This window comes from Saccostrea echinata, unplaced genomic scaffold (assembly GCF_033153115.1).
Source record: "Saccostrea echinata isolate AGI-Se365-2 ecotype Australia unplaced genomic scaffold, CSIRO_AGI_Sech_v1 ptg000058l, whole genome shotgun sequence".
In the NCBI taxonomy this organism is placed as follows: Eukaryota; Metazoa; Mollusca; class Bivalvia; order Ostreida; family Ostreidae; genus Saccostrea; species Saccostrea echinata.
This window is the reverse complement of record NW_026889807.1, coordinates 7030597-7052859: the sequence shown is the minus strand read 5'-3', so window position 1 is coordinate 7052859 and position 22263 is coordinate 7030597. Positions and strand designations below refer to the sequence as shown.

Sequence of the window (22263 nt, the reverse complement as noted above, 5' to 3'; positions counted from 1 at the left end):
GCTAGGATTTTGACAAAGTGGGTTATTGATGTTATTGAAGCTGATTTTGCTAGTATTGAAGAGACACAGTAACATATCATATAAATCGTGCCTCTGAATTAAATATTTATTATACATATATTGAGATCATTTAAAGCTTTTACACGACTCCATACTTAATGCGATTAATATACAACCATAATAATACCGTTTTGAGTGAGAGTGTGTGTGTGAAGGGGGATAATAGTTTTGTACCTAATATGTACATGATCTTCTAAAATCTATTCATTTAACAAAGATAAACAAGGGGGATCTTCTCCCATTTTCTGATAATATCAAGTAAAATTCTAAATAGAATGATTCCGCATGATTGTCGAAAGCTAAAAGTACATCTTTTAATAACTGTATTCAAATTACAATCCTAAAGCATCTCTTTTGTGCAAGATTTATATATCTAAAAAATTAGAGGAAAAAGACTAAAAAAAATCCTCGACGTCTACAAAATAATAAGTCCGTAGTCATTAGACAATTTTTCATTATCAAAGAATCTATAAGTGTCACATTCCATAACGATGTATAAAGCAGAAATAAATAAATAAATACACTGTCGATAAATACACTACATGAAAAAATAAATACCCGGAAGAAAGAAACTGATATGCAGAGTTTGATTTTTTAAAATAGTTTTTATGTACATGAAAAGATCGGTACAAGAATTCATAAATATTTTTCCCGAGATGAAATATGATGGTATTTAGCGGAAATAAAATCGACTTTCGATCTAATCACTCATTCCATAAATAAAAATGTATGTAAGCGAAATTGATATTATGCAGTACTGTCGTCCTCATGTTCATTTACATCACACATACTAGTATAACGCATATGTGAGAGTCCGTTGTAAAGATTTTGAAATTTTAGTGAAAGGCAAACCGAATGAAAAATTTCTTTCAAATGGGATGGTTTTCTTGAGATTATCATGTTAGATAACCAATCTTTTGTTGAGATATTCACACAAAGCGGAGATACTGTCAAAAGTGAAGACAATGAACAATGATCAGTCTCAAAAATCCAATAGACAATAAAACGGAGGAGAGGGTAAAAACAGGAACCCCTAAGAACTAGAGGTTGGATAATGTAATCAGGAGGAAAAAACATCTCCTCTATACCCAATCTGAGCCCTCTGTATCAAACAGGTACTATCACGTTGTAAATTTTGCATTTACCTCCCCCTAGTAAATTTCAAATTTACAAAGTAATTTAGGCATCGTCAAAATCTTATTATACTATAAAACATTTTTGTTATTTGTCCTCACAAGCATTGTTAAAACTTAATTCTCAACCAAAAGACTGTTACTATTCTCTGCAGAAAAATCTAAAAATAATCTAAGTTCCTGGATCAGCGCCAATTTTGTGCACTTGAAGATTTTACAACATGTATTGGGAGGTGATCGAGAGTGTAGATATTTTTTGTTCTTTCTCTTTTCTTTTACCTATAAAATATCTAACAATAGTAATGAACAAGAGTGTAGAAATTACTTGGATCTCACATATGTGAATAAACCTAAACAGAAAACAGAAGAAGATGTGCCGGGTATTTCCTTTCAACTCATAACGAAGAAACCGCTATTTGCAGAGAGGCATCAACAAGGTAAAATAGTACTTAGAAACAACCTGGGGTTATTTATCCCGTGTGTACAGCATTTTACTTTTAAATAAATGCTTAAAATGAAAAGGGTGAAGATAAAAAAAAAATTGATCAATTTCAAAATAATTTTTAAACAATACAATCTGTGAAGATGGTATAAACACTGAACCCTGAAAAATCCAGAAGTGGGACTTAATTGCACAAAGAACAATATTCAAAGCTATACAGCACTTTTTTGTTTGAATAAGTCTGTTCTCAAGTAAACTTGCTAAAATGTTACATATCTCAAACATGATGTTTATACATTTATTGTCTTTATGAGGGTTGAATGTAATCTATAAACCAATCTTTATATACAGAATGGATCATATCCCCCGTCTATCAGAGGTCCTGTATGTTGGTCTGTGTCGGAAGATAGGGACACCGACAGAAGTGGCCATCAGGAGGGACGTCAAGGACATGGAGGAGATGATAATGAAACCTTTTTATAATAATAAAGGCTGTGTTGTAATGGATAGTGGTAGTTATAGAGAGGGATTTAGATTTACATCATCTGATAGGGATACAATGTTCTGGTGGTGTAAATATAAATTAATAGCTGCCATCTCTCAAGCTGAAGTTTACAGTTCATCAAAACATGATATCATATTAATCGAAGATTCAGACACACCACCAGGATTTGTCAGACTGCAGCTTCTGACATCCCCACGGAACGATTTCGTGATATTGTGTCTTGCTTCCTTTAATGGCGGAGCTTATATATCTAGTTCTTTGTGGACAGAAAGACATTTTCAGGTCTTTTCGAATGTCAAACGTAACCAAAGACAGAATTTTACCATTCATGGTCCTTGCACCAGCGGTTTCTATGGTCCTATTGAATTCGATCATGCTATTTGTTTTTCCACTTTATTCTGGCCAAAGACATTCAATGTTTGGATTGACAGATGTCTGAGATATATTTGGCCGTCTGCACCTGTGATGGAAACAATTCTAAGAAATGGATGTCACTGTGTGCCGATTGGAAGTAAAATTGAATCGACTTCTAACGAATTAGAATGGAGATTATCGTTTTCTCAAGCCGAACAACAATTAGTGTGTACCATGAATCATACACAATTTTTATGTTATGGACTTCTGAAAATATTTTCAAAGGAAGTTATCAATGACAGGAGGGAACCATTACTGTGCTCATATTACATGAAGACCACGATGTTCTGGATGATGCAACTTGGACATTTAAGATGGTGCCCGAATAATTTATTGGATTGCTTCTGGAAGTGTTTTAAATATCTTATTCTCTGCGTTTATCGTGGAATGTTTTCTAATTTTTTTATTCCACAGAACAATATGTTCATAAACAAAGTAGTTGACGCACGAGAATCTCTTTTACAACAGTTTTATCAGTATTACAGAATGGGTGTATCCTGTCTTCTGCTTAGTCCGACGCTTAGGTCAATTCTGGAACTAGCTCTCAGTAGCCCGATATTTGTATTATCCTCTGATGTGGGAGAAATGATAGATATTGCAACGATAGATATGTGTTGCAAGTTTGAACTATCTGAAATAACGTATCCTATTGAACATATATCGCATTCCTATCTCTTCTTGAAATCAGTTGATACCTTATCACGGCTGTCACTCTCGCAAAATCAATCATTTACCTTACATTATTGTGCTGCTGACATTCTCGTTCGATCAGCTTTCACAATTGCAAACAGTTCTTCATGTTCCAAACATAAAAGTATTTACATTTTAGATAGAATGGTTTGTAACATATTGAAACTTGCATCAAGGTAAGGGCCTGTGTCTTGTTTACTGTATCTTGCATTGTATTACTACAGATTAGGGAGATATGATAAGGCACTATATATCACTGTTCTCACTAAACAAAGAATGTCACAGTCCGTTAATATGTATAGAGATACTATTGACAGGCAGAGATACAATGAAACTTTAAGTCATTTATCAAAAACAAGAAGGATGAAGATGGCTTGGGTGAATAATGTGCTTTTATTTGAAAATATTCCCTGTATTACAGAATTATGTTTAGAACAAAAAGCAAGCCAACACAATGGAGAGTCATATTTATATTTATCACCTTTTGTTACAGTAGAGATGTTGTCAGTATTATCTCACTATAGACTACGTAATAAATATCAGTGTTTACAGTCACTGACAGACCTACACACACTGCTGCTCTATGATGATGGGACATATGTTTCCTTACATTTCCGAGACATATCCTGGCAGATACTAGGAATCTGTCAGCACATGGTGGGAGACTTACACGGGGCTTTACAGTCTTATGAAGAATCGCTTAGACAGGAGCCATTTCACAGAATACAGGAAGCTACAAATATTAGAATACGAAGTGTTAAACAATATTTACATGAACACAGAAATTTAAACATGTGAGCAAAGTATATAAATTTAGGGCACCGTGTAATTCATGGATTGGAGTTATGGAGTGGAGTTTGGAGTCAAATTTTGGAGTCTGATTTTTTTAGCTTGAGTTTTGCTATCAAGTACCAGCTAGTGCAGTGTTCAATGTGAACTCCTGTGGCTAAATCTACGCACGCAATCTTGTTGAATCACCTTTAAATCTGCTCAAAAACAGACAAATAAATCTATACTTATAAAAGAGATTGTATCAGCAGGGCTCTAATTGGCGACTAATTTAGTCGCCATGGCGCTAAAAAATTTTGATTTGCGCCTAATTGTTTTCTGTAAGTCTGGAAATTGGCGACCATTTCAAATTGATTTGGGGATCGTCAAATTCCGGAACTATAAATATTTTTCTATATTTTTTTCTAAAGAGGAGAAAAGAAGTCTTAAAGTTATGTAAGGGTATATTGACTAATGTCAGTTTTCGAATTGGCGCCTTAGAAAAATTTGCCTGGTGACAAAAAATTTGCATTGGCGACTAAATTGTTTTGATTAGGAGCTAGATGGCGCCTAAATTTTAGAGGTCACTTAGAGGCCTGATAGGTCATATTTGAAATATTTGATATTATGGTCCAGGAGTTGAGATAAAATAAATATTCATTTAAAATGTTGATTGTTTGCAATTGAACAAGTCATGTGAAGATCACATTATTTATTAATTAATTCTCAGGATTGATATTATACATTTTTTTGACATGTTAATCTTCTGGTCAAATTCTTCAAGTTACTCTTTTTCCTAAAAAATGGATTACCCATAATTATTGTACTTTAATAACATGCTGATGTGAATAAATGCGTCTGTTCTAATCACAAAACACTGCCTGCATGCTCTTGTATGAATAAATCTTGATAGATTCTGATAAACTGAGTATGTTGGACATAGTGGCTGCATCAAACTTCCGCAAATTCTTTCAAATTGGGTCACGGGTATTGGTCAATTAGTGTATTTTCTAAAACAGTGACAGTTTATTCCATGTTTTAATCAAATTTGACTGTTACATAAATAATGGCCACCATTGCTTTCAACACATAATTAGAAGGTGATAAAACTCCCTGAACTAGATTTTATCTTTTTGTGACATCTTTGATACGTCTGCTAAAACTTTTATAGGTTTTTGACCACACAGTGGAACAATATACGTTAATAAATTGTTACAAGGTTGTTTGATTTTTAACATTTGTTCATAGTTACTTCCATGGTGTATATGTAGTTCCATGTAATCCATGTTAGAATAAGATTATTCAACGACTTTTCTCTCTATGTAATTATTACAAATAACTTCAGATTTGCAACCTTCAACTGAATTTTCTTAAAATGTGACTTTTAAAAAGATTATCAATAATTCACATACATTTACTTAAATAATTAAATATTTTGATACTGTGAAATGCATACACTTTATTGATGACTCACAATTGTATCAATTAAGAAGTTAATGGAAAGAATGGAAACGAATGCACTGTGATGGCAGTTATGGGATGATAATATTTATATAAACTCCTTAAGCATGCAATGATCTTAATACATGCATGCTGTTCTGTGGAGAATTAAGTTAATTCAACACTAGGTCACATAAACCAAAATTAAATGGTCCTCATTCACAGTTTAATCTGCATCTCTGAAACTGGGTGTGAGGATTCTGGCTATTCTCTATGAACCAATGTAATCTTACAGAGCTTTTCCTAACAGTTAGAAAAATAACAGTTTATTCAATATTTAATAAAGATAAACTGCTATAAAAACAATTAACAGTCTGCTTTCCTTTGAAGTGTGACAGTCTAAGTGCTCATTTTGTTGTTTCTGAGGGTGAGGGAGCGACGAACAAAGGAAAAAAAAACAGAGAGATTAGTAGGGCAATCGTTATGTTTCTTTTAATGCAAGGATGTAAGGGAGTGAATGTACCTATTAGCACACCATATAATAGTGGTATAAAGTGTGTAATTTTAAAACTAATTATCATTTTTAGCTAACCTCAACGTCGGCGTTGGTGTCGATGTCCCAAGTTAAAGTTTTTGGAGCAGATTTTTTTTCCAAGTACTTCTATGCCCTACATTAATCAGAGATGCATTGAAGATGCTTTTAGTATGTTACATTGTAACAGTCAAGGTTTCAGATGCTGCAATTTCAGCTAAAGAATTGCCAAGTTAATGTTTTTGGAGTAGGTTAAGATTTTTGGAGCAGGTAAAAGTTTTTGGAGCAGGTCTCATTTCAAAATAACTATACAGCTTATATTGATGTAATTTGAATGTATGATACATCTAAGGATGTACACTACCAGGCTTGCTTTGAATGCTGGATCTGACCTACCTTTTCCAGAAAAGTTTTCAGGTTAAAGTTTTTGAAACAGGTCCATTCCCAAGCAACTATTAGACCTACCTGGACCAATATTGCATGGATAATGCATCTGGGGATGAACACAATCAGACTTGCTTCAGATTCTGGATCTGACCTACATTTTCCTAATGTATGACCAGAATAATTTGTTTAGAGCAGGTCCTATCCAAGTAGCTTTAAGACCTAACTGAACCAAACTTCCATGTATGATGCATCTAGGGATGCACACTACTAGATTATTAGTTTAGTGTGGGACTTTGATTTACTTAAAGACAACATTCGTTGAGGTGAGTTCTGTAATCTCTGATTACCTATGTTTTTTAAATAAGTTCACATCAGAAATGCGTGATCACACGTACATATGCTAGCAAACTTGTATCAACTCCGGAAATTGTAAATATCCATTAAGTGTATAAAAGTATTTTACGAATGAAGTCAAGAGGTATTCGCTCTCATTAGATAGGATTTTGATTTTTTGATAATAAAAAACAAGAGGCCCAAGGGCCTTAACGGTCTCCTGAGGATAATCCCTTGAAGTATGAAGTACAACAAACTGATAGATGGAATGATGTTGCCCAAAAACAAAACAAATATTATGATCAGGGATCAACCAAAAAAAAAAAATAGTATAGTACTCTGTAATAAATCTTAAATTAGATCTATTTACTTAACTATACCTGCCCCAATTTGTCACTATTATTTTGAGCACTATTGGTAAACCCATCTAATTCCCTCTTACATTGGCCTCTTTTGGTCTATGAAGAACATTTAATAAAGAAAAATAAAAGATAGTTTTGTCTCATTTTAATTTGTCTATAATTAAAAAGTCTAACCATTAAGAATAATGAAAGTACTTTTTATATTATGTATTAGAAAATTCCTTGTATAAATCTCTTATTAAATTTGACCTCTCAAATTACATTATTCACAATGATTAATTATCACAGGTAAATAATAAAGGGGAATAACTGCTAGAATATAAATTAACAGAGCCTTGCCCAGCATCAGTACACTTGGAATAGTGGTCTACTTGACCCCTGACTCCATGGCAACCAATTGCAAAATTTAGGAGGAGGCACCCTTGCTCACCATAATTATGCAGTTAGTTTATCTGCTAAATATTCAGGAGCAGAAGAAACGAATTTCAAAGAATTTATGCATTGTCACCAGATAATTAACAGAGCCCCTCGCCTCTCAATACCAAATCTTCTGACCCAGGGGTCACAAAATTCACAATTTTAAAAGAGTCACCTTCCTCATTATAACCATATACTTAATTTTTTCTACTAAGTATCCAGGAGAAGAGAAGAAGATATTCAGAGAATTTTTTTTTACATTTTTTTGTATAAAGAAATAGAGTCCGAAGACTAAAACCAATGACCAGAGGCCAAGAAATTAAAAAAATGGAAGAGGTACCCTTGCTCATTATAAAACTCTATTCCAAAGAATGAAACTAGGAACACTAGGCTTATATCATCTGTGGATACTGCATTAAACAGCTTTTACAATAGGCATGTATTGTGAATGGGGATACCATCTGAACATCATTTATCATATTTTAAAAAAAAATAACCAAAAAATTCATCCATGTTTTGACATATAATTGTGTCATCAAGATTTTTACTTAAAAATTCTTTTTTATTTCCTTCAGATGAGTCTATCTTCTACGCGATAATTTATTTCGAGATATTTCGTCGAAGTTATATTACAATTTAATCATTTTAATCTATTTTGTTCGTGTCTAATCTTGAAAACAAACAATGTAGGTTGATATCAAATGTCAATCTATTACTTGAAAATTATTTGACATATGAATATAAAAATGTATTTTCTTTTATTAATGTATCAATCCATACAATTTTAAGGTAGGATGTAAGGATATGAATTTTATTTCATTTATTTTTTTAATTTCAAGATGTTGACATCTTTTTGGAGAGAAGTGAGTCAATGTGTAGGAAAATATGAATTTGTCATAGATCAGTACATTGTAGAGCAATATTCCTTTTTAATGATCAGTACACTGTAGACAATTTATATCATAAGTATTTTTTTTCATGGATGGAGTTTTATATATTCCTGGTTTTTTTAATTCTCACGACACAAGGAGACACACACACCGGAAGTTGTAAGGACATGTTACAGGGCTACCTTACAGGACAACTCTCGTCTGCTCTAGGAACATATCAGGTAGAAACTTTAAGGCGGGAATTCAAAAGCTTCACTGATGTCATTGAGAAATCAATGAAAAACCTCAAAGAGCAGGTGAATGCTAGCATGCAGGAAGATGGTATGAGAAAAAACATATCTAATATGTGATTTTTTGTAATTCTTAACAATAAAATATAATTATTTATTGTAACTTCGAAAAATGAAATGTTTTTGATAGGGATAGGAAGCAGTAGCATTGTACACACAAGATGGGGAAAGAAGGCTTGTCCATCAAACGCAGATTTAGTTTATTCTGGTAATTTATTTCTACATTAAAAAAAGTGTATTAAATAGTATTTTTATTTTATCCATTTGACGTAAGGTTTTAAGGTAATATTTTCTTCAGAGCTTGAGTGTTGTTGACATGGAAGGTTATGTCCTATGTACATGTTTGCCACAGATAGCTAACATTGCAAATTGTCTGAAATAAGTTATTGTTTATTTCCATATCTAAACAACAAACTAAATTATGTAGGATTCGTTGGAGGATCGTATCATTCTCATAAAGAGGAGCTGTAGATCCTCTTTGCTTACCAAAGGATCCAGAATGGGGGGTCTACAAAGATGGAAATGATGACGAAAGGGCTTTCGTATACGGAGCAGAATATGAAACGAATACATTCACGGGTTACTTTAATTCTTTACATGATAATGATGTACCGTGTGCAGTTTGCCTTCTTCAAAATAGATCCGTTGTCAAAATATTTCCTGGTGAGTACATGTGCTTTTGTTGTTCATTCAAATATATATAATTTGAATCTCAGATATAAAAAAAAATCTTATTGTACTTAAAATGTAATATTCTGTTTAGCAAGAAAAACCTGTTATAAAGGCTGGAACCTCGAGTACCAGGGTTACTTAATGGCTGGAAAATATATTCATGCAGCTGGAACAAAATACACGTGTGTAGACAAAAGTCCAGATACCTTGCATGGCGGCCATGCTGGTAAAGATGGCTTCCTATTTTATTTTGTAGAAGGTCGTTGTGGTTCATTGGAATGTCCACCATATATTCAAGGAAGAGAACTAGTTTGTGCTGTCTGTTCGAAAAAGTGAAGAATAAACTCTTTTCAATGGAAATTGTTATTTCCTTTTACTTGTAATTATATCACTTGACACTCATTTATTGAGTTAAGTATCAGGGAATTAGTGAACTTTATATTTGTATGTCTTTGCAGAAAGAATTCAATTAATATTCCTTTATTATGCAGTATATATTGCGCTGTGTTCAATATACGACAATTTTATATAAAAGGGTTTCTCTTTAAGCGTAAATCTTTACGTTCACTTGTAAATTACTGTAATTTTACACACTATAATGACACCATTACTATTGTTGCGAATTTCTCCGATTATTATGTACAATTTTTTTAATAGATAATAATATTATAAAAACTGGTTTTAAAACTTTACTTTGGTCCGATTTATAGAAAAAAACATCTAACTCAAAACATTATCTTTTGGTCCAGCAAGTTTCCTTTTAACTAATTTGGGTATGCTGAGTATGCTAACCTTCATCAAAATTGTGTTAGAGAAGTCAAAATGGCGATTCAAAATGGCGGATGTTTAAGTTTTCTTCTTATCTCTTAATGTCGGTCAATTAGGAAAAAGAATATGTGGATATCTTACTGAGAGTGTAACTATAATATCGGCAATAGAACAAAATCACTTTAATTCATAGAATCTAGCCGTTTAAACATTTACCTTAAATTTTCTTTGATTTTTTTCCAACTTTTTTAACGTTCTCCTTTTTCAGAGTTTTACATTTGCAAACATTCGTACACTGCAGATTTGTATGCTTTCCTCCACATCTCACTATTTTACAACTGATGGTGCATCTGCAACTTATAAAATTTAGGTAAAATCTCTGCAATATGGCCCAGCCATAAGTTTGCAGGAAACAACTACGTACATTCATCCTATCTCATCAGAGTGACTTAGGTACGTGGGCCTACCACTATTTGTCTTTATACTACTGCTTGGCATTGTCCTCGCTTTTTATGCATATGAAAGGAATTGGAGGCATTATTCCTAAATATTTTTCGAAGCATGCTAGTGGACACCGTGTCTTTGTTACACAACTTAAAGACTCAAGCTTTTTAAAGCTCATGGTTGTGTCTGTGCACCTTCATGGAAGATTTCATTTATATGTACTACATCAAGTCAAGTGAAGTGTATTAAATAAATGTTTCCGAAGCTGTGGAAAAGACAATTTATCGCCAAAACAATATAAACAGGAATACCTGCAGGCTCTAGAAAGGTTCCAGCCGCCATCTACAGCGCAGCACAGTTAAGGCTGCAGTAAGGAGGCGGGGCCTTATTTATACGGGAAATGCTTACTATGACATCACACAAAAAATATAAGTTCTTCAAATTCCCACAAAATGAAATGATTTGCTATTTTAAACTGTTGAATAGCTTTAAACTACATCAATTCTAATTAGTGCATGCATTATTGTCGTTGATTTAATCACACACAGTAATATATAAACAATTCACTGATCGCAATGCACTTGTCAATGTGACGTCATATTGTAAAATTTGACGCAGTTTTTATGCAGTGAGAGGCGGATCAAGTTATATTTATACAATGAAAAATGTATTTTGTAATTAAATAAAATATAAATTGTAGATATATAAGAGGCCATTAACTTGGATGCGTTGTCTGTTTTATGATTTTATTCATATACTTCCCGTACATTCCCTAGACAAGCGATACTGCCGTATATTTGTATGCAGATTCATTGAAGTGTAATAGAAAGGTCGTAATAAATCGATATATTGCAAGGGCATACCGTTAATGAATTATGACAAGCTTTTACACATAAACTCAAGAAGTATGAAGATATTTGAAAAGTGCTGCGAACCTGTTGAAATCTTGCAAATGAGTTAATTATATCTATATTTAATGTACTTGACCAGCAAAATATTCAACATACGGTCTAACAAATGTAATTTTAGCAATTAGATAGTAGAATCTATAGAGGTTCGCAGCACTTTTCACAAACTACAAAGAGTGTTGAAAATAATCAAATGTTAAACTTAGATTTTTAACTTCGTTATGCCCTTGCAATATTAGAATTTATAGATGACCTCAATACTTCAGGTATATTTGCTAAAATCACGTGACTGCCACATCACGTGACAAGTCTAAACAAGAAATCTAATCGTCCTCAGCTAAAGTTTTCATCCAATTTCAATTTGTCCGATAATAGTAAAGTCCTAAAAAGAAATTCCGATCCTTGTAAACAATGTATTTTCTATCTAAAAAATTTGCCGATATTTCCATTTGGCACCTTAACTGTACTGCGAGGTGTTTATTTCTGGAAAGAATGAGCAAATAGATATCGATATACGATATGCTTGTATGGCAACAGCTAGATTTTCAAGCGGATACTTAAGAAAAAATATTCTGCTTGAATAATGGAATCTGCTTCTTCACTTGTCCCCTTTAATACACTACCTTCCATAAATAAGTATCCACCAACCAAAAACAGTTTTTATTGATTTATTTTTCTACACCAGGCTCATATTTGAAGTAAATTTAAGTAATTTTCATATATTTTAATATTATATGAATAAAATATGATTAAATATCAATAAAAACGTAAGATTTTTTCACTTTTTAAAAATAAATTTACTTAAAGGAATTTCATTGCATAAATAACATATCAATTTATCATTTCAAATTAGGAATATCAGTACTTTGTGTATCCCCCTCTAGCGCGTATGACAGCCTTTATTCGATTGGGCATGCTTCGAATAAGTTGCTGACATCTTCTTACTGGAATACGACTCCATTCAATACCTAGGGCTTGTTCCAAATCCCTGAGATTATGGCATCTTTGGCCTCTCAACAAATTTTCTACTGGGTTGAGGTCTGGGCTTTGTGGTGGTCATTCAAGGCAACGCATGTTTTGCTCAGCTTTCCATTTCTTTACTGCATTTGCCCTGTGACATGGAGCGCCGTCATCTTGGAAAAAAATAATTATCACCATATCCAAGAAGATGTGCAGAAGGGATTGCCGAGTTACTGAGGATGTCCAAATATCCATCTTTGTTGAGGTTACCTCTGAGAGGAGTTAAGAATCCAGTTTCCCTGTAGGACATGGCTTCTTAGACAGTAACACCACCCCCCACCAAACTTTACTGTTGGTAAAATACAGTTGTTTCTGTATGCCTCATGAGACCTCCTTCTGACGAACACACGGCCATCATTTTGAAAAAGGGTAAATCTTGATTCATCAGTCCAAAGTACTGCTGACCAGTCAACCCAAGTCAAATTCACATGAGCCAGTGCAAATTGCAACCTATTCCTGCGATGAACAGCTGTGAGAAGAAGTTTTTTTTAAAGCCACATGCGCTAAAAGACCAGCTTCCTTCAGTCTCCGTCATACTGTGGTGTTGGACGCCTTGACTCCATTCTGCAACCACTCAGTCCTTAGCTGTGGAACAGTTTCTCTTCTGTTCTGCAGAGATTGTCTCACAAGGATTCTGTCTTCTCAGACTGTTTATACCCGGGGTCGCCCTGGTCGTGCAGCATCTGCATTGGATCCAGTTGTTTGTCGTCTCTCGATTGTTTTCCGAATCGTCTTTCTGTGAAAGGAAAGGAAATTAACTAAGTTTATTTTTATCTTTTAAGCAATATGTTGAAGAAAAAAATTCAAATTCAAACAAAACTGATCACTTACCTTGTAGTTCCAAGTCTTCTGGCAATCTCCGATATCGTGTTTCCTTGTTCATGCAGCAGGTTGCAGAGAATCCTTTCTTCTAACGTTAGCCGCCCCATCTCAATTTTTATTTTTTTGTACCAATCATATGTAATTTTTCATGTCTTAAAATGTTGCTGGTTATAAAAATTCTTTATTTTTATGTTTATTTTTCTTTTAAATACTCAAAATAGGCAAGTAAAATATCCTGGCAGATACTAGGAATTTGTCAGCATGTTGTTGGAGACTTACACGGGGCTTTACAGTCTTATCAGGAGTCTCTTACACAGGAACCACACAACAAAATAAAAGAAGCTACAGTTTTTAGAATAGGATGTGTTAAACAACAATTACGGAGAAATGTAAACATGTAAATATATGTTTCACAATGTTTCCATGGTAATTCAAACAATTATAGACCAGGAGGGGCACTTATTTGGCATCTGTAATGGGCACAGGATGAAACTCTATTGCCTTGTTAATTTTACCTGCAAAGTAACAACTGTATTACTCTTTTTAATTTCAAAATCTTAATAAAGTTGTAAGTTAACTTGATGTCATAATACGCCTTTAAATTAAAGTAGACTGGATATCTTTATATGTGCTTATATTTTGAGAACAAATTTTAGGTATACGTCTTTGAAAAGCTAGAAACTTGTAAAGCAATATATACTATATCTACATCCAGTGAATTTTTTCATTTTTTCATGAAAACCACTTCCTTTAATAATTCCGTTAATGCTGAACTAATTAGAACCCGTTTTTTATGAACGATTTCTTAAGCAATGGGCTCTTCCAACAATGTACCATGACTTAAGAGATCAATAATACAGCATGTTACGTGCTTAAATTTAACCTACTTTGTATGATTAATTGTACAGACATAAATATTAAAAAAAGAATGTCTTTCTTTGTTTTAATGTGAGATTAAACTACTGAGGGAGAATTTTTTTCTTTTGCAAAAATGGATATGTGTGGCATGACGGAAATATTCGGGCTCCCTTTTTCTTTTGAACAGCTATGGAATTGTTGCCTCATCTTGAAGTCTATTGAAAACCTTTCAACTTATCCCTCTCACCATGCCAATCCTTAACACTTCAGTATAGTACAGCTGAATCTTTTGTTTGTCTAGCCTTCACATTAGCTCATGTTGCACACATAAAAAATATCTACAGATTAGATAGAATGTTTTGTAATATGCTGAAATTAGCAGGAAGATTAGGCTCTGTGTCTTATTTACTTGATCTAGCATTATACTATTACAGAACGGGGCGATATGATAAAACAATACATGTCACAAATCTCACTAAACGAAGACTGTGGCAGGCCTCAAATATGTACATAACTGTTGATAGGCAGAGGTACAATGAAACTGTAGGTAATCTCTGTTTGTCTAGCAGGATGAAAATCGCCTGTGTAAGCCATGTACGTTTATTTGATATTCCATGTATTGAGGAAGTATGTTTGGAACAAAATGTGAGTCAACAAAATGGAGTTCCAATTTTATATTTATCACCGTTTCTTATGGTAGAAATGTTATTATTGTTATCTCACTATAGACTAAGTTATAGATCGCAGTATTTAGAGTCACTGACAGATCTACATTCACTGCTGCTTGATGATAATGGGACATATGTTTCCTTAGATTCCAGAAACATATCCTGGCAGATACTAGAAATCTGTCAGCAAGTTGTTGGAGACTTACACGGGGCTTTACAGTCTTATCAGGAGTCACTCAGACAGGAACAATATTACAATATACAAGAAGCTACACACATTAGAATAGGATTTGTTAAACAACAATTACGAAGAAATATGCAAACATAGCCATATAAATTTTATAATGCATTTAACATTGTGCTCTGAAGATTTCAACAGTGAAAAGTATGAATACTTAATGGTCTGTTGTTAAAAATTCGAAATGAATCTACAAGACGAAAAACGTTAAACAACAATTACACAGAATAATATAGGCAGAGTCATAACTTAAATGTTAGATAAAGATATTAAAATTTGTGTAGACCAGGAAGTGGCTCTGAATTGACAATTTCTTTGCAAGGGAGACGTGCTGATGTGTGGAGACAATATTGATAAAAGATATTTTACCGGTCCGTCCATAAAACATTTACTTTCAGTCTCGCACTTTATGTAGGATTGAGAATTATTGTGCCGCTGATGAACGTTAAAATACTTTGGGAAAAAAATCGTATTTTAATTTTTTTTTCATGGAGTTCAATAAAATCCAACGCAGAACATGATGTTAGTATATCTTTTATGTATTTATACTTCATCATGTTACGATTATCGTTTCAATTACATACTTAGCAATATATACAGATATTTTGCATAAGTGATATGCCTGATGTTACAAAAGCTTCCAGGGCTGATACGGATCCAGCAGGGCTGATATGGATCATCTGTAGGGCTGATATGGATTTACAGGACTGATACATAGAGAATATTACATACTAAAATCCATATCATAGGTCATATCAGCCCGAGGACCGAAGGCCCGAGGGCTGATATGGGGCCAGAGGGCTGATATGACATATGATGGATTTCAGTAAGAATTATTCTATTTATCATATATTTAAAATACTTAATATGCGAGTTCACATAAAATCATTGAAGAATGTTTCGTGCATGTTTATGACCTTTTTCTTTAAAATCTAATAAAGCAAATTTTAGGTCTTTGAAAACAAATTAAGTCCACAGACGTTAGTAAAGAATAATTTTAAATGTATATTTAAGTTAATTAACTTTTAAAACTTTAAACAAACGTTACTTCCGGTTTTATATGGATTTTTGCCCGCCGGTCCGATACGTGATATGGATTTTCGGACCGGTCCTTGATATGGGGTATTGTGACGTCACCCGTATCGCACAGTGCAGAATCGATGTATTTACTACTAAGTACATGTATATGATAAAGACTTATATCAAACCCTTTGAAGATAAAATAGTAATTGTAAAAATACAACTACTTTTGGGGGTCAGATTTTTCTTAATTTTAAATTAATATTATTTGGTATACTAAAGCTAGTCAATGATTATTTATTTAATTGTATTTGCTGAAGTAGATGTGTGCTGAATTTTATAACTAAGTTTGTAATAAACACAAAAATATCTTTTTCCTTATAACATCTTGTACCAGCCGACGAACAACTTAGACCCTATGGCTGATATTGATGTCTCGGGCTGATACAGGATGTGATATGAATAAGGGTATGTATTATTCTCTATATACAAGATACTGATAGTATCATTAAATCCGCTATATTTATCTTTTTGTGTTATGTGTGACGTCACTTGTGATCTTCGTTGAAGGATGTGGTGTCGCATAAAGGAGGAAGAACAAGAGAGAGAGAGAGAGAGAGAGAGAGAGAGAGAGAGAGAGAGAGCTCCAGGGGCTCGTTTTACAAAAAGTCGTAAATCGTAAGTCCTAAGTCTTAAATTTTCCGATCGTACGACATATCGTAGGACCGTTTTACGAAACGTGTCGTAATCGCATGTCGTAACTCCTAAATCGTAACTTTCCTCGCAAGTCATAACGGAACTCTCTAGCGTGTAAAGGTATGAAAATACCTTGGATACCGCGCGAACCAAGACGCGATGACGCGCAGACGATTTATTTCCCAAATGGCTAGAAAAGAAAATTGGCGACAAGAAGAGATCTCTGCCCTTGTTGATTGCGTGGCAGATCGCATTGATATAATAAAAGGAAAATTTTCCCCATTTCTGACGACAGACAAAAAGGCTAAAGCCTGGGATGAAGTGTTGGAGAGGTATATGTTATATTATTTGGAATTGATGTTAAAGAGATACTATAGTTGATCTCATGCCCAAATAGATCAAAAGAACTTTGTATTGTTCTATCAGAAATTAAAAGAAAAAAAATTGCCCCCCTCCCCATGTAATTATTTATATATATATATATATATATATATTAAAAATAAATCCTTCTTTTTAACGTTATATGTTATAAGTGTAATGTCATGGTAGTCTTTACCAAAATTGAACTTGATAATTGTACGAATAGACATATTGAAATTTGTTATGATTTGAAATATTTTATTTATATCATTTTTAAAAAATATTCTTGAATATTTTAATTTGGGGAGGGGGGGGGGGCTTAAGAAAAGATATACATATTTGCATTAAATAACATCATACTGACCTATGAATATTTCCTCGAGATATTAAACATGACAGTAAATAAAATTCACTCTGTAAGTGTTTCAATAATGATTTTTTTAAAAGATACTTTTTGGTTTTCGGCTGTATAGCCGTCGGCATTATTTTGGAATTTATAATATTACGATAAATATATCGACCAATAGAATCGGGGAATCTCCCTTCACACAAAATGGTGGTTTGCATCAAATTGGGATCGGGTCGCGCTTTTGAAGATAAGAATACGATATATTTATAGAAGTCTTGTAAAACTGAAATTGGTCTGAAATGCGTGCAATTTTTTGCATCTATGATATAGCGATTTATGATGCCCCCGAAGATTTAGATCTTTTTTGGATCGCTGGATGAATTATCGAATCATGCAAATAGACACCTGACAGGTCTGGTACAATCACTAGATTTAGCTACGTAGCTTGAATTACCTACATAGCTTTATTTACCTACCTGAAGTAGCTTTATTTAGCTACTAATTCAAACTTATTTCTTAAAATTAGCATTTTTCCCAGAAAGTGCAGAAAATTGCACTTAGATGCAGTGATATTTAAATTTTCAACTTTGAACTCATTTGAAAACAATTCATGAAAAATCACTCTTGGAGATGTGTCTTTTTCTGCGCAATTGCAATCAAAGTTCTAAAAGTTTTGGGGCTATATACAACAGTTAATTTGTGATCTAACAGTTACTTCTTGAGTGACATAAAGAAAACCAGTTTTGGTTAACATTAACACAATGTGAAGTAATCATACTTATCCACGCCTCATCGCACACAAGGTTGTGCAGTTACTCAAACAATGGAAATACATTATCTTCCTTAAAAGTGTTCAAACGCAGCAATGTTAAAACTATCCCTGCTTTAGATTGCTTTTTAAATAATACCTAGAATAAATATTAGTAGACAGTTACTTGCGACTTTTTGTCTTTAAAAATAAAAAGCAAAATTGGGAAAAGTTGCCTTGAAATAGCTAAATAAAGCTACCCGAGGTAAGTAAATAAAGCTATGGTAGGTAATTTTAGCTACGTAGGTAAATGTACTGATTGTACTGGACCTGGCTGATAGAGGCAAGTGTTTAGCGTGGTATCATTGATCATATTTAAAGCGTGCTCTTTGTTACTCTCTTTCAGTGTAAATGCCTGCAGCTTTACGCAGCGAGATGTGAAAAGCATTAAAAAGAAGTGGATAGACATTCAAAGCAAAACCAGAAAAAGAGAGGCAGAGAGGAGAAGAGACCAGAAGAAAACTGGGGGAGGTCCACCACCAGCAGACTTAAAACCATGGGAAGATAAGGTATAAATTGTAATGGGGACATACCCCCCTGACAACCAGCTGAATCATCTGTATCCATACAATCCTCTCATTTCCAGTTCTCGGGTTCATGGAAAATTCCAGATTTAATAGATGTACCAAACAATAATTCTATCTTACCACATGTAAACAAACAACAAGGCTGCTAGGCCTATGTATCAGTTTTTATTTCCCCTCACTTCCGGTACTTCCGTTACTACGGTTGTATTATTGAGCCGCAAATTTGAACTAATAAAAAGCAACAAAATTTTACACCCATAGTTAATTAATGATTTTAAAATTAAATTATAAGGAATGACTCTAATTCTTGGCCAAATTATTCAAGTATAACCTGGTTTGGGTCAGTTTACGCTGTTTTATAATCCGCTTTGCGGATTAAAAAGCGTAAACTGACCCAAACCAGGTTATACTTGAATAATTTGGCCAAGAATTAGAGTCATTCCTAAAATAATTTTTGCCAATCAAATTAGTAAACTGTTTAACTTTAGATGAAATTCAGATAATAAATCAAAAAGTTCCTCTCTTTAGTGAATTTGCTACATTAAATTAGAAACTGCTTTATATTTTTGATTTGAATTTAGTGTACAATTTTTACATATTCTTTCTGTTCTAGATATAACATGTAAGTATTGTTTGAATTAACAAAGGTGTACATGAAACCTGTCACTGCTCATTAGCCTTTTTGTAGATAATTTCTGTCCTGGATGATAGCATGGTGGTTGGGATAGAAGGTGGTTTTGACACTAGTGAATGTGGAAATAATGAATTTCCTAGAGCCACATCTCATGGTAAACTGTGGTTTCATGATTTTCTTTAAAATGAATTGAACAAACAAATGCATTAATACACATTACTTAAAGCTGAACACCATTTGTAAAAGGAACTTGTCTGCCATATTCAATTGTTAACTTGCTATATCTGAGGGCCCCCATTTTACATTTTAAAACACATTTTAATTTGAAAATTTATAAAGGAATAATATACCTTTATGTCATTAAGAGTTATCTCTCTTATCAGAGTATCTATGAACCTTAACTTAATAATAAAAAATTATTTGTTCAAATTCTGATAATGCTTTGGGTTTATACTGGAACTTTTCCCAAAGCATTTCAAACTAGCTCCTTTACATTGTACAAATTATAAATGGATTTGTCACATCAATGATTAAGAGTTGATAAGCTTGATATGATGTCTAAAATGTTTGTAGATGTCTCCAACTACATATCTGCACATGCCTCCAAAACCAAGGAACTAGTTCCAGAGACTATTCCTCCCTCATTTGCTGGAGGTAAGCCAACTAAAGATTTTAGATACTGTTATTATACCTCTATTGTTATTATTCTGTATAAAATTAATACCATAAAACTGTCTATTTCCCTGAGAAGATACAATTTCCCTCATCTGAGGACTACTCCCTGAAAAATCGGAGCTACTCCCTGGGACTACTCCCTCATGAATATTTATTAATTAATTTAACCAATTAAAATGAACAGTGGGCAGAGCGTTCAAGGAATCTCGAGTCTGTGACATAATGTTGTTAGCAATGTAACTATGACGTCAAAACTTTTCGACATGCGATGTCATGTATTTGTGATTATTTAAATGCCTCTTTGTTGTTTTAAAAATGTTTGAGTCTCTAGTTTAATAAATCTCCCATGATTGTTTCGGTATGATAAAACAGTTATGGAATGGGTACTCGGGAAATAGCAAATTTATGGTTCACCTCGGCAGGAAACTATTTCCTTCGGCGGCTTCGCCGCCTCGAGAAATAGTTTCCTCCCTTGGGGAACCATAAATTTGCTTTTTCCCGAGTACCCATTCCATAACTGTATATTATTCCATTCTGTGTGTGTATCATAACTATTCACATGTAATTTAACCAACTGCTCAGGCTGTGATCAAAACAGCACTGTGATATTCAATAGGTAACAAACATGAAAAACAAACAATATATATAAAAGTTTAAAAATATTTCTTTGATGGTTTATTGATTGAAGAAGAGCATATCTGTCCATCTGCAAATGAAACTAGTCCCTGGAATAGGTATCAAAATGACCTTGTAAAATGGTGTAGTCCTGAAAAAAACAGAATAATATTTATCATATTGATATGTGAAATATTCAATCAGTACAAAAATTATAAATTTAAACCATTTATTTCTTAAAGATACTAGTATGCCTCCTGACTGCTCCACAAAGTCAAGAAAAAGGAAGATCACTATGGAGACAGCAGGTACATACATATACATCAGGTGACACATTTTTAGCTCTTCTGAGCCAAAGGCTGAAAAAGCTAATGCTATGGCCATTTTGTGTGGTGTGTGTAAACCTTTTAGATTTTGAACCATATCTCAAGAACCCTTTGGCCAATTTCTATCAAATTTGTCACAGAGAATCCTTAGCCCAAGGGCTCTCGTTATACCAAAACTAGGGATATGACCTTTAATCAAGGGGAGATAATTAGAAAAATAAAAACAAAGTACTGGTTTGCTAAAAATCTTCTTCTCAAGAACTGCTGGGCAGATTATCACCAAACTTACACAAAAGGATGAGGATATGTTGTAGATTAAAAATTGTTCAAATAATAAAAGACTTGAAATCACCGAACTTTGTCAGTAGAGGCATTTTGGGGTCTCAGAGTATGTTTTCCAAAAAGTAGGTCACTGTGACCTACTCTTGAAATCTCATGGCTATATCTGAATATTTAAGATGATAAGTGGCTTTGAATCATCACACTTTGTCAGTTGATTCATCTTGTGTTCTCAGAGTCTTTTAACCAAAATATAGGTCATGATGATCTACTTTTGGAAATTTACGGCTTTATCTAAATATATAGGATACTTAGAAGTTCAAATAGAAGGTTGTATAATTTATCTGAAGAGCGAGTCAAGGCCCTTTGGCCTCTTGTTCCGTCAATCCATAAGTAGATCAATTAATTATTTGGGAATTTAAAATGTAACTGTTCATTTTTAAGTTTGAAATTGAATAACTTTTCTTCACAAAAGTTTGGAATTATACAACAGAAATTGAAATGCTCCAGATGTATAATGTAATATAGATTAAAGAATTAAACTATTATACAAATTAAATGGGAACATTTGTAATTTTATTTCTTAGATAACCCCAAGGCAGATAATTTGCTTAAGATTCAGAAAGAGAAACTGGAGCTGAAGAAAGAGCTACTTGAGATAGAAAAGAAGAAGTTAGATGTGCTGAAGGAGATTTGTTTTGAATTAAAAAGAAAAAAACTGTTGCTGCTCATATTCTTTTCAAACTCTTGATCCCTTAGTTGAGCTGGAACCAGTATCTTGTTCAGTGTCACCTACTATCAAAGGTCTTGTTGTTTAAGACATTTAATTAAATGAAATGGGCATAAATCCTTTGTGAAAATTTGTTTATTTATTATCATATCCTATAATTATTTTTACATTTCTTTCAATAGT

At 33.3% G+C, this 22263-nt stretch overlaps 2 protein-coding genes and 1 pseudogene across 2 annotated transcripts in view; 2 read left to right on the top strand and 1 right to left on the bottom strand.

Annotated features, from left to right (window-relative positions):
- Positions 1 to 22263, bottom strand: part of LOC133174667 (uncharacterized) — a 304409-nt gene that overhangs the window by 989 nt on the left and 281157 nt on the right. The gene's annotated exons all lie outside the window — the stretch shown is intronic.
- LOC133174475 (short-chain collagen C4-like) lies at positions 8466 to 9671 on the top strand (annotated as a pseudogene).
- Positions 16937 to 22101, top strand: LOC133174631 (nuclear apoptosis-inducing factor 1-like). Its single transcript, XM_061309731.1, has 6 exons — positions 16937 to 17109; positions 18641 to 18803; positions 19510 to 19609; positions 20029 to 20109; positions 20988 to 21053; positions 21938 to 22101. Exons 1-6 carry the CDS (start codon positions 16937 to 16939, stop codon positions 22099 to 22101), a joined length of 747 nt encoding a protein of 248 aa, XP_061165715.1.

Bases quoted from the DNA above. Each gene is read 5' to 3' on its own strand.
- LOC133174631 (XM_061309731.1), top strand. From the start codon at position 16,937: ATGACGCGCAGACGATTTATTTCCCAAATGGCTAGAAAAGAAAATTGG. The intron at 17,110-18,640 runs GTATATGTTATA...ACTCTCTTTCAG, and splicing joins TGGGATGAAGTGTTGGAGAG to TGTAAATGCCTGCAGCTTTA. The intron at 19,610-20,028 runs GTAAACTGTGGT...AAATGTTTGTAG, and splicing joins TCCTAGAGCCACATCTCATG to ATGTCTCCAACTACATATCT.